The sequence below is a fragment of the Chelonoidis abingdonii genome, chromosome 17 (assembly GCF_003597395.2).
Source record: "Chelonoidis abingdonii isolate Lonesome George chromosome 17, CheloAbing_2.0, whole genome shotgun sequence".
NCBI classification, from domain to species: domain Eukaryota; kingdom Metazoa; phylum Chordata; order Testudines; family Testudinidae; genus Chelonoidis; species Chelonoidis abingdonii.
In genome coordinates, this window is record NC_133785.1 from 22451733 (window position 1) to 22464960 (window position 13228).

Genomic DNA, 13228 nt, shown 5'->3' on the forward strand with positions numbered 1-13228 from the left:
AAGGTTTTTTAAATGTTTAAGAAGCTTCATTTAAAATCAAATTAAAATGCAGAGCCCCCCCGGACCGGTGGCCAGCACCTGGGCAGCATGAGTGCCACTGAAAATCAGCTCGCATGCCACCTTTGGCACCCATGCCATAGGTTGCCTACCCCTGCTGTAGGGCACTACCACAATATAAATGATAACTAATGCAGATGAGGATGTTGGGTGTTGGCCTCATGAGCAGAAGGCTCTTTAGTAAGGCTGGTCTATTGTGTAGGTTTCACTGTATAAAGTGAATGGGTTTGTGCATCTTAGCCCCATGGACCCCTGCTGGATAGAGCCTATCAAATTTTTATAAAACCTAATGGAGCTTCTCCCTGACTGCACTGCATAGTGGTCACTGTCTCTGGAATCCACATGAGTTTTACACCCAATATTGCCTGGTAACCAACAGCCTCAGCGTAACTTGTATGTGTCATTGCGAGTTGGCCAAACAGAGGCAGGGGGCCTGAGTCTGCTGTACGTCATGCCCATTTACACCAGTGTAACTCTAGTGACACCACTGACGTTACTCCTGTTTCACGCTGATGTATGTGGGAGAAGAATCAGGCCTGTTAGGTCACACCGTTTCCACGCAGAGAGCACCTGCAGGCCTGGCCATGAAGAGCAGCTCATGGGCCCTGACATTGGACCTGCAATAAGGACTTAAGATGTCTGACCCAGCAAATTGCCAGTTCTATTCGTTTGTTGTGATCTTTTGCCCCCTGTAGCAAGTTCCTGCTGATCTCCTAGTTACTTGTTAATTTACTGGGTGACTTTTTTTTCCTTTGTATTCTACTCTAGATCCAGGTTGGAAAATTCAACCAGACAATTGCTATGCTACACCTTGGGGGAGGCGAGACAGCGATCATAGTCTCTATAGTCATCTGCAGTGTCCTGCTGCTTCTGTCTGTCGTAGGTAAGGGAATGGAACATCCCCGAGCCACAATGGTCCCTTCAGCTCTGTGACATTGCCTGTACACATGGAAGTTCAGATGATTTACACTCCCAACTTTATTTTATATGAGGATGGTCTCCACCCCAAGCCACACATCCAAAAACTCTGAGCTTTGGGGCTGTTTAAAGTCTGAACCCAGATCCAAATTTAGGAAATTTACAACAGGTCAGGACTGAGCCTTGAATTCAAACTCCCCTGAATTGTGGAGTGTCCACAAGCTGGATCTAGAGCTCAGTTTTGTAGTCTGAGCCCTTCTTTAATTTTAAAGCCCCTTTCGCTGTTACACAAAGTTAAATAAAATATAATAACGGAGGGAAGGAAAAAATCAAGAGAGATAGAACTCAATCATGGAGACCCTACTAACCATAGTAAAGGATGCATATCCGGAGCAGACACAATAAAGTCTACCAGCCTGGACATCATTCTTATTGCAAGTTGTTTAAAACAGATCTGTGTCATCTGGCTTGTTCATGTTTACATCACATGCCAAGAATGACTGCAGCAAGAAAAACATTGGGTCACTGAAAATGAAGTGGTTCCAATAAGGATTTCATTTATTTTTAATAGACATTATTATATACTTTATTTATTAAATAATCTATGGATCATTGGAAACATATTTCTGGAGGCATAAGAGCGCTGAAGGACACACACGTTACAAAACAGGTGTTAAACCTCTTCACACATATTTTCATTAATCAAATGGAATTTATTAACATACAGTAAGTCTGGTAATGAATGTGCAGACCTAAATTTAATATGATAGTCAAGTGATCATTTAAGTCCAGCTGGTTTGACTTATTTATAGATAATCAGCAGCTGTATGATCAGATGTGTATTTATTTCACAGTTGTTAAACCAAAAATGAATATTGTTTTTTCTCTGTGAAGATGTACTTTCACAGTGTGTGTCCTGCTGACCTAAACTCCTCTCTACTCCCAGTTTCAATTTCCTACAGTATTCTTCTTCACTTCTGGGCCTAACCTTCTAAGCTTTTCTTCCCTAGGCTTGTTTGTGTTCTGCACTAAGAGCCGCAGGGCGGAGCGCTACTGGCAGAAAACCTTGCTCCAAATGGAGGAGATGGAGTCCCAGATCCGAGAGGAAATCCGCAAAGGTCGGTAACTGCCACTGGGGAAGGAGGAGGAGATGGGGGCGGGAGTCAGGAGGCAAAGGAGCTCCGCTCCTGGAATTTCCAGATTTATGTATCTTTTGCCACAAAACTGAAATTGGACTTGTAAGAACCCAGCAGGGGTGTGTACAAGGAAAGGAGCTCCCTTCATCTTATACTCACATGCACAAAGATAGGGATGCCGAGCCCATTGAGTGTTCTGATTGAAACAGCCTCTCTTAGTGCTTTATAATAGTGTTAAAAGCACAGGAGCTACGATCTGAATTTCTGTAGCTTCCTTTGTATCGCCTGAGCTGTGTAGGACTTGTGAGCAAGGTGTACTTCTCAGTGGGAGGAAGCATGGCCTAGTAGTTGAAATACAGACCTGGGAGTCAGGAGATACAGAGCTAGAGTTCTCAGCTCTGCCACGGTCTTGCTGTGTGGCCTTTGGCAAGTCACTTAATCTATGTGCCATCCGTTTCTCTAGCTGTAAAGTGGGGATAATGATATGTATGAGATCACATTACTGTTTATAAAATGCTTTATGAGCCTCCAGTGCAGGGAGCTACAGAAATGCCACATGCTGCTGCTTGGAGAAACAGTGGGCAAGAGCTTCAGGTGCCTTCACTTACTGTCTTCTCAGTCTGTAACTCTCCATAGAATATGTTGGAACCCTTGTGCCATAGACCAAACCCTGCAGGACCTGTGTTTCGGAGGTAGTGGGAGTCTCACCTGAGTAAGAACTGCAGGGTTTGGTGCATAATGCTGACAGCTAAGCCCCATGTACAGTTCATTGCCTCCCAGGGAAAGAGGTATGAGGAGGCAGAGTTGCTGAGTATATTGTATGCAAATGCCAGGCTTGTCACTCAGCTGCCCTGGCCGTTAGATTATTTCAGCCTTTTCAGTTTGTGGGTCTCTTTGGATCAGGTTTTGCTGAGCTTCAGACTGACATGACAGACCTGACCAAGGAGTTAAACCGCAGCCAGGGGATCCCATTCCTGGAGTACAAGCACTTTGTGACACGGACATTCTTCCCCAAAGTAAGACAATCCCACATTTCATACACACCTAATCACTCAAATTCCTTCTCAACTAAATCATGGCTCTGCCTTCTCCCAGTAAAGGCTTACAGTACAACACAGTTATTCAGCTGCTATCATTTATTTCAGCCTTAATTATAAAAATCGTAGCCACAACACCTCAGGCTATGAAATAGGGTCAGGCTTTGTCAGTACTTGGATGGGAGCCTTCCACGAAGTGGGTATTCACCCACTAAAGCTCATGCTCCAATACGTTTGTTAGTCTATAAGGTGCCACAGAACTCTTTGCCACTTTTACAGATCCAGACTAACACGGTTACCCCTCTGATGCTCGCTTTGGTGAGACACTCCCCTCTGAGTCAATACTGAACCAGTGCACCACCGTGGTGTAACTGGGTGTTGCCATGCTGCTGCAGGTGCTGTCTCTCAGATGAGAAGCAAAACCAGAGTCTTCCTTAGCTGTGCAGTTTGAGACACCCCTACTGGTTCCAGTTGCACCTCACTGTGCCAGGTGGGACTAACTGAGCCCAGGCATGATTCCACTCCTAGGGGAAGAGACTGAGGTGGTGTCCCACTTTCATTCCGCCTGGGGAGGGTCCTCTAGAGGATGTGGACAACTTGTTTCACTGAGATACCCCTCTGGGCACAAGCAGATTGTGCTCACTGGCCTTAAAATTCCCTTGGCACTTTTTCACAAGTGCAAAAACAGTATCCCCAGTGTCCTGGCCCATTGCCAGTCCGCGTATCTAAATTGCCCCCTCCAGTTTCACACCAGACACGATGCAATCCTTACTTCCAGTCATCAGCTGCTGTGGAGTGTTGCTGTGCACTGTTAAGTAGCTGCCATATTTCACCCCAGAAATGATTACATTTCAGTGACAGAGAGTGAAATGATGATTTTTGTTTGCAAACGGTTTTGTAGCCAATTACTGTTCATGTTTCTAAGATGTCCACCCCTGGGTGTATCTGGGCACTACACTCTTTAGGATGCAGGCTGCTATGTAAGATATTTATGTCAGATAAGAATGTAAGATGTTTCAGTATATTTCCATTCTGCTTCAAAAGTTACATATGTTTAAACACTCCACAGTGCTCTATCTGGACTTATTCTCAAGTAATTCTTTCTCTACTAAGATTCTGTATTTGTCATATTAGTCTGTTCATAATCTCCTTATTGTAACAATCTTGTTCTGCTAACACATCTGCCTACCCCTGACTTTCGTGATGTCTGTTCATTCACAAGGCTCTGGCCAAGTGTTTAAAGGCTCTATTAAAACATACCAAAGTGTTCCTTTCTGATGGGTGGCCTCACATCCTGATGACATTACTGTTCATGTCTCAAACATAGTTGCCCTCTCTGAGTGTGGTGAAGAATCCGATCTTGCTTACCTGTTTCTCCGCATGTCTCTGTTTTATTGCAGTGTTCCTCGCTCTATGAGGAGCGTTACGTTCTGCCTTCCCAGCAGCTCAACTCACAGGTTGGGTGTCAGGTCCAAGAAACTCATCCCTTGCTGTCAGGAGAATGGAAAGTGAGTAACCCAGAGATAAACAACTGCTATTAACTGTAACTAACAATAATCTTAATTTTTTATATCAAAGCTAGTGAATAACAAATTTTTCGGTCTGGTGATTCCAGAAAAGGGGGAGGGGGCGGAAATTTCAGGTCAAACTGAAAACAATTTTTTTTTTTTTTAATTTTCAGCTAATAGAAAAGTCAAGAAAAAAATTCATTTGGGGTCAAACAAAAAGTTTTTCTCGACTCAGAATGAAACGTTTTGATTTTGAGCTTTTTATAATTTTTAAAAAATAAAGTTAAAGGAAATTTTTTAACAAACTGTCATTTTGAATACAAAATCTAAATATTTTGTTTTGTAAATGTCAAACCAAAATGTTTCAAATTTTTCAGAATTTGATTTTCATTGTTTTTCCGACCTAAACAATTCTGCAAAATCAACCCAAATTCATCAAATGTTTTGGTGTCACCAAATTTGCATTTTTTACCTCCCAAAAAGTTTCAGTTGAAAAATTTCACTCAGCTCAGGCTAATGTCCTTTTTTGTGATACTTAAAAAGTTGTTTGTGTACACCAAACTGCCAGAAAAACAAGGCGTGTGTCAGATGATCAGCTTTTGCTAATGATAGGAGACAAGAGCTGCTGAACTTCTGCTCCATGGCTGCAGAATCACAGCTGACAAGATCATCCCTAGGCTTGCCTAGTTGGAGGTTTGCCATATTTTCCCAACGTCAATCTACTGTCTCTTTGTAAATTAGTTTGAGAGCGACTCCTTCAGGCCCAGATGTAAGTGCAGTTGCTGCACATTTCCCCACAGTCAATTCTTGTCTGGATAAGAAACATACATCAGATGGGGCTCAAGGGGAGGGAACTCCAGCCTAGTGTTCTTACACTTGCCAGGCACATCAAAGTGTGTCAGATAAGATGAAGGTTGATAAAACAATGAACTGTGGCTTTCTCACCCAAGTCCCCACTTTTTCTTTAGATTCCTGAAAATTGCAGGCCCAACATGGAAGAAGGAATTGCGTTATTCTCCACCCTGCTCAACAACAAGCACTTCCTCATCATATTCGTCCATGCACTTGAGCAGCAGAAGGACTTTGCTGTTAGAGACAGGTAAGAACTTCCTGGGGCAAAGGCACCATTGAAAGCGTCATTGACAGCCAGCCCTGGAGACTGAAGTTCTGTGTGTACCCACAGAGCTACAGCAGCGCCTGCCTAACCCTAACCCAGGAAAAACACTTCCAGGCTCAAAGGGAAGTTCAGGCTCCACGGTGTCCCTGGCTTATCTGCTGCAACTACCAGAGAGGATGCCAGTTAGTGGCAGTTTTGGGATATGGACACCTGTCCTACCAGGAACTTAACAGAGATCTATGAACACATTTCACATAGGCCACTGCGCACTGTATTTTGCTGCTGCTGACTGAGATTAAACAACCTGGGAGATGAAAGATTCTGTAGTGTGTTGCCAAACCCAGAACCATCTGTGGTCTTTGTAGTTACACCAAAGTTACAAACTGCCCAGTCAGCCACATACCTCATTTGGTACCAGAAGTACACAATCAGGCAAACAGCAGAGTCGAAAAAAAGAAAAGCAAATACAGTACAGTACTGTGTTAAGCATAAAGGGAAAGCACCATTTTTCTTCTGCACAGTAAAGTTTCAAAGCTGTATTAAGTCAATGTTCAGTTGTAAACTTTTGAAAGAACAACTATTACATTTTGGCCAGAGTTACGAAATGTCAGAGTTACAACCGCCATTCCCAAGGAGTTCGTAACTCTGAAGTTCTGCTGTAGAACTGCACCATTATACAGGGAAGCGCCAAAAAGTACAGTGGTTACTTTAGTCTTGTATGATTTGCATCTCATATCACTAAAGAGTGGCATGATCCAACATGAGAACCAGTAGCATTGAAACAGTTTGAAACTTCAATGCACTTGAGAGGTGTCATGAAAAAGATCTGGCATATTGCCATGGCCTTGAATTATTTTGATGCCAGTTGATTGTATTGTCTTGTATAATCAAACCTAGGATCATTTATAACTCTTCTTTCAGGTGTAACTTGGCTTCCTTGCTCACTATTGCATTACATGGAAAACTGGAGTACTACACCAGCATCATGAAGGACCTGTTGGTGGATCTCATAGATGCTTCAGCTTCCAAAAACCCTAAGCTTATGCTGAGGAGGACTGAGTCTGTGGTGGAAAAGATGCTCACCAACTGGATGTCCATCTGCATGTACAGCTTTCTCAGAGTAAGAGCAATAAGTATGGATGCTGTTCTAGCTATGAATAACCCACCTGAGTGTAATATGGGAGACACAGGTCCGCTGGTGATCAAAGAGTCTACAAGTTTGGTTAAACCAAGTTACTGAGATGACTTCTTATAGCCTAGTCACTTGCAGTGGGTGAACCTCAATAGACTCCAAGGTTCAGTTTGAACAGGCAGCCAAAAGTTCCACTGTTTTTCCACTTTTATCTGTGCCTCCGGGCTGGGAATCTCACAAGATCAAATTTTACCTTGAGCTTTCTGGTATGGCTTAGTTTTTCAGGACCAGAATCACCAGTGGAACAGTTTTTTCACCATACATTGGGAAGGTGTGGCCCAGAGTCATGAGGGAATAATTTTTTTAAAAAAAGCTAGTTTGCCAAAATGGTTTGAGTTTTTGACAGAAGTTCCAGTCAATTCTTATTTTCTTTGAGCCAGTTTTCACGGCCCCATCAATCACTCTTTAATGGTTCAGTGCCTCTCCGTTTTGAATGCAAGGGCACAGAGTACTGAGGAGAACCCTGTAACACATGAGGTGAAACATTGTTGAGTTGCTTGTTAATATTCTTAAGCCCAAAGTGTATTTGCCAATCAGAGCTTGTCCTGAGAGGCAGGAGAGGCTGGAGACTTAGATTTCCATCCCTGAAAGCCAGGGCCGGCTCCAGGCCCCAGCGCGCCAAGCGCTTGCTTGGGGTGGCATGCCGCGGGGGGCGTTCTACCAGTTGCCGGGAGAGTGGCGGGCGACTCTGGTCCCGTGGCTCCGGTGGAGCATCCACAGGCACGCCTGCGGGAGGTCCACTGCAGCTCCGGTGGAGCATCTGCAGGCACACCTGCAGGAGGTCCACCAGAGCCGCGGGACCAGCCAGACCCTCCGCAGGCACGCCTGCGGGAGGTCCACTAGAGCCGCGGGACCAGCGAGCGGCAGAGCGCTCCCCGCGGCGTGCCGCCGTGCTTGGGGCAGCAAAATGGCTAGAGCCGGGCCTGCTGAAAGCGTTCTTCCTTGTTCATTTCCAAGAGGCTTCAACCCAAACTGCAAATTTGCAGGCCTAATTTTTCAACAGTCCAATTTCTGCATCCACAGAAGAAACATAGCCTTCTGCATACACACTGCATCTGTCCATGCGAATTGGCTCGATGGCTAAATACTGGATTTCCATTACAAATGCTGCCTGCATGAACAAGTCAGGGATTTTGACCACACAAACTTTAGCCATGAAAAATTGTACCTGCAATTTTGTAGTTTGCTTTTGAAAACTTGTCCTAGATAGTTTTCTAACATAATTCAGTATATGTAAAATATATTGTTAATGATCTCACGTACTTGGATGTAAATGAGGAGTTACTCTACTGAAGTCAATGAAGTTACACTGGTATCATACTGGTGATTCAGACCCATAGTGTAGTTACCTATATTTTGAGTATCATCATCAATTGTGTATTATTTTAAATTAGAGAGGCTCAAGGCACAGAATCCAAAGCTGTATCTGAACCAGGTTTCAGGGGTTGTTGAGATATAGGTCCCGTATATACATTACCTACTAGCCACTAGGAAATACTTTAGAACAGCTCTTTCATTTGCTGAATTTTGGCCTCTTTTTCCATTCATAAAATCCCTGTGAACAGATTGCTCATTTGTCAGATTTATTTGCCATTCAGTGTTATTTAATGACTTTTTCCCCATATGTCTTTACGCTATAGCTTGCTATTCATAATTCAAGCTCATGCTTAATTGAGGTTGGTCAAATAAATCAGATGGTATTGTTTCTGATCGCTGATGGATAAGCTCTTAGCTGATCCATTGGGTTATTGATGTGACTATCCACAGGAAGCAAATCCAACCTGTCCTCAGGCTGTTAAAACTCAATGGCACAAATGTTTTCAAAAAGTGAACACTAAAGGAGCAGAAAAAAGACCAATATGAATTTGTTTAAAATGCCAAACGAGTTTGAAAGACATACCCAGGATGTGAAATACACCTCTACCCCGATATAACGCAAACCAATATAACACAAATTTGGATATAACACAGTAAAGCAACGCTCCGGGCAGGTGGGGCTGCACACAAGGGTGGATCAAAGCAAGTTCGATATAATGTGGTTTCACCTATAACGCGGTAAGATTTTTGACTGCCGAGGACAGCGTTATATCGAGGTAGAGGTGTATATCACAGATTTAAGGAAATTTGAACTATACCTGTGATTGGTGATGGAAGTCCAGAAATTGTAAAGTGCAAACGTTTAGGTTTTTGGTTTTGTGCATATAGTTAAACCATATGCAAAAAATTACTGATCTCTCCTTTTGGAGAGTGAAGGCCACATGTGAGACTAAGAAAATGTGCCAGTGTCTGATACAACCCAGAGCAACTGCCTAATTTCTTCTGGAAATGGACATTGTGCAAGACAGTTTTCTCAGAAAAAAGCTTAGTTTTATCATATGGGACTTGGGTCTTGGATAGCTTACAAAGGAAATTAAAAGTGCTTGCAGTTCTTAAGTGGCTTGTAAGTTCCTGTGTGTCCGGTACAAATGGTGAGAGAGCTACCAATCGACACCCGTACGAATTGAGACTACTGATCACACCTTCTGCTCATCAAATTGGACTGGAAGCTTATCTCAAAGATAGGGCTTGATCCACGGATCCACTCTTTGTAATAGGAGAGAGAGCCACAGATTGTGATTCATAGATGTTAATATAAAACATGAAGCTGGCTTGTAAATGATTTGTTCCTTCCATCTGCACCCTGGCTTTATCCCAATGCAGAGGAAGATAAAAGACAGATGTTACCAGTAGACACTTATACTGAATGAGAACTGTGATAATGCTATAATTGTGTGGCGCTCTGGGGAGAAGACCTGACCTGGTGGAGTTTGGGGAAAACCTGCAGATAGCAAGAAACTGAAGAGCGAGCTGCTTTGGCTGAAATGGGATCGTACCACCTCATCTGCCCAATAGCAGGGCTGCTGGGGAAGAGGGGGGAAGTGGGGCATTTCTATAGTATTGCAACTTTTTTTTATGGAAGGAGCCCCCGAAATTGCTTTGCCCCAGGCCCCCTGAATCCTCTGGGCGGCCCTGCCCAATAGCCATCCTTTAGCTGCAATATAGCTCTTGGCTATTGGGCAGATGAAGAGGAAGAAAGGCTAGCAAGCCACTGATGCTGTCCAGTCCCTTTACATGTACTATTTAACAATATAAATGTGAAGAATATCTTCCATTGTCTTCAGCTGAATTTATGGATGCTCAGCACATCTGAAAAACAGGCGAGCCATCTAAGTAGTTATCACAGTTGCTGTACATTTTGTCTGTCTGGTGATTAACACCTAAGTATAACATCTCATTAAAAATGTGGCCCCTCCAGCCACACAGTACCCTTACCCCACACTGTGGCAGCGACTCTGAAGAGCACCACTTAGTGACCCACCAGCACAACTTTCTGCAACATCTAGGTGTCTTAGCCAAGTACTGATCTAGCTTGAGCCTATGAAATCTGACAGGGTCACCACCTCACTAGGCTGAATACTAGGCCATGTTTAGGAATACTGTACTAGAGGTTTGGTCTAGTCTCAGCTATAACGACAATCAATACCTTGGCCAAGAAGATTTTCAAAGTGCTGAGTGATTTTAGGTGCCGCCATTTTTGGATGCCCGACTTGAGATACCTTAAAGGGAGGGCACTCAGCACTTACTGAAAATCAGGCCGCTTTAAGGTGTCTCAAGTTGCATGTCCAGAATCACTAGTCACTTTTGGGGAGCTTGGCCTTTAAAGTACTCACAAATACAGTACTTTCAAATGCTGCTTATTTAACTTTTCTTTTGAAGCCTCAGATATAACAGCCCACTTGACCACTGAAAAACAGTATCCATGCCCTAGGACAGTTACAAAAAATAAACCTGTTTTGTGTCCGTCTCTCAATCACGGGGACACTGGCATTTAAGAAAGAGAAGATGGTGCTATGCTAGACGCTTTTTTCCATCTGCATCATGCAGTCTTGAGGCTGGCTTGCGGTATGTGTATGTTGGTGGTTCGGACATTCTGTGCACTAGCAGAAGCTATTATTTCTTTAAAGGGTTTAATTCGTTGGTACCAGTGAGTTCAGTAACAAGTTTGGGCCTACTTGTGAGAACTGACTTCCAGCATGAAAAGATGAAAAGTGTTGAGTGTGCTTCATAACGCAAAAGGCTCTGTGATGAGAAGTAGACTGACCCTTTTGGTTTTCACTCCTTTGGGACAGGCTAACATAATTCACTTGTGGCTTTGTTCCACCACTTGATCTATATGGTTTGCCTGAAGCTATGAAAATAAAAGCTATTGTTCTACTTTTCACCACAGAGTGTTTTCCTCTTTCTGAAAAATAAACATTTGTGGTTACAGTGCAACACAGCTTTGTTCTACAATATCTTTCTCATTATCTCCCTCCCAGAATGCTTTGCAGTGGGAGACAGAAGTTAGGAGACAGTCAAAGGAAAACAGTGAGTTTCCTGCAGAGATGTGAAAAGGGAGAAGAGATGGGGAGATCTAAGGAGTCAGTTCTAGGTGGCAGGAGTTCCAAAGGAGAATGCTCCCACCAGGGCCGGCTCCAGCTTTTTTGCAAGCAGCAAAGAGGGAAAAAAACAACAACTGTGATCAGCGTCACTTGGGTGGCTGCTGTACAGCACAGCTTCATTCTTCGGCGGCCAGTCCTTCCCTCCGAGAGGGACTGAGGGACCCGCCTCTGAAATGCCACCGAAGAGCTGGACGTGCTGCCCCTTCTCCTTGGCCGCCGCAAGCAACAGTTTGCTGCACTGGTGCCTGGAGCTGGCCCTGGCTCTCACACCAGCCTTGGCCTGATTGTGGCAAAGGACAGAGGGGAACCCAGAGCCACACAAGTAGACTCTGTAGGGCAGGAATAAAGGAGAGTCTCAGGATCAAATCCTGGCATAACTGAATGCAGATCTTCTAAAGTCAGGTGAATTTACACCAATGCTGTTTTGGCCCAAAGTCTGAGATTTAAATTACCAGTGATAGACAGACACCTCCATTGTGCACCTAATGTCTGTGAAACAAATGTGCTTCCCTTTACGCAGCTGGTCTTTGGTAAAGAAATTTACCAGCCCCCTTGTAGCACTGGGCCATGAGACTTATGTGACGATGGGTCTGTTTTTAGTTCCTGAATTATCCCCATTAATCACAATGTCTATTTGAAACAGCTGCTATAAAAGGCCCCTTACACTGTACAGCAGAAAAATTCCAACTGCTTGTATTTTCCCTCGTAAGTTAACATTACACGGTTTAAACATTTGTTTTATATTAATGTTCTGCCAAACAGCCCATCCATTTGAGTTGCAGCAAAGAAAGATTTGAGAAGTTGTCTGCAAATGGAGAAGAGATCCTTACAAAATTCAGAATGACCATAATCACCAGTAGCGTAAATTTAAGGCAGCACCTCTGTAGTGAGTAGAGTTGTTATTATGATAAGGGGGAATTCGTCTTGGTAGATTCGGGACATATTATGGCAAAATCACAGGAGGTTTGGAGTTTGGATGAAGGTCAGAAAAGTATCTGGAAGTTTGGATTTGTATGGAAAGCTTATCCAAATGATCTGAACTGACTGCAGAACTGAACTGGAGATCTAGGTGAAATTATCCATGTCAGTACTGCATACTTGTGATTATACAGGAAATATGAAAGAAGATCCTTTCCCGGGTGTTATTTCAGCACTTTGCTGTCTAGTCCCTGACAGACCGAGGAAGTGCGGAGAGTATGTGAAAATGAAAGTTAATGGCACAGTAATTAGCTAGAGATGGACCTGGAATAAAATGTTCAGATCTGGGTCCCGATCCCAATTTCCCCAAAACCTGTGGGGATGGATGGATCTGGGTTTTGGTTCTTTCCATGACACAGATAGGGAGTCAGTACAAAAGTGGAAATCCAAAACAGCATGGAGTGTCTTTGGATCTGGGGAGGGGTTGGGGTCCATCTCTAACATACAGTATCCTCTGTCCTCATATGGCAAGCACTCATTTAGCCTGAAACTTTGGTGGGAACTTCCTAGTACTGGGCACTTGGAATAAACAGGAGTTTTCCATTGTTCTGCTCAAGCATTTTGGAAAAGTCTGTAATATGTTCCCAGGAGAACATCTCTAATGACAAATCAGCTTATTAATGCGGGAGTAACATGTGAATCCCGTCTGTGCTCTGAATCTTATGTTTTTTTCCAAGTCACTTTTGAAATCCAGGCATATAAAAACTAAGCCCCATGCATCATGCATGGAACAGTTCAAGTGATGCCAGCCTTTAGTGTGCTTTGTATTACTGTAAAGTTATTTTGGTGCCCAAGGTAATTTTA

The 13228-nt window shown here is 43.5% G+C and overlaps 1 protein-coding gene across 1 annotated transcript in view; it reads left to right on the top strand.

The window, feature by feature from the left end:
• The window catches only part of PLXND1 (plexin D1), a 138333-nt gene that overhangs the window by 96739 nt on the left and 28366 nt on the right, over positions 1-13228 (top strand). The window contains exons 20-25 of the mRNA XM_032784260.2: positions 826-940; positions 1986-2093; positions 3015-3127; positions 4549-4656; positions 5625-5755; positions 6695-6893. Of these exons, the coding sequence (XP_032640151.1) occupies positions 826-940; positions 1986-2093; positions 3015-3127; positions 4549-4656; positions 5625-5755; positions 6695-6893 (774 nt within the window). The remainder of the gene's footprint in view (positions 1-825; positions 941-1985; positions 2094-3014; positions 3128-4548; positions 4657-5624; positions 5756-6694; positions 6894-13228) is intronic.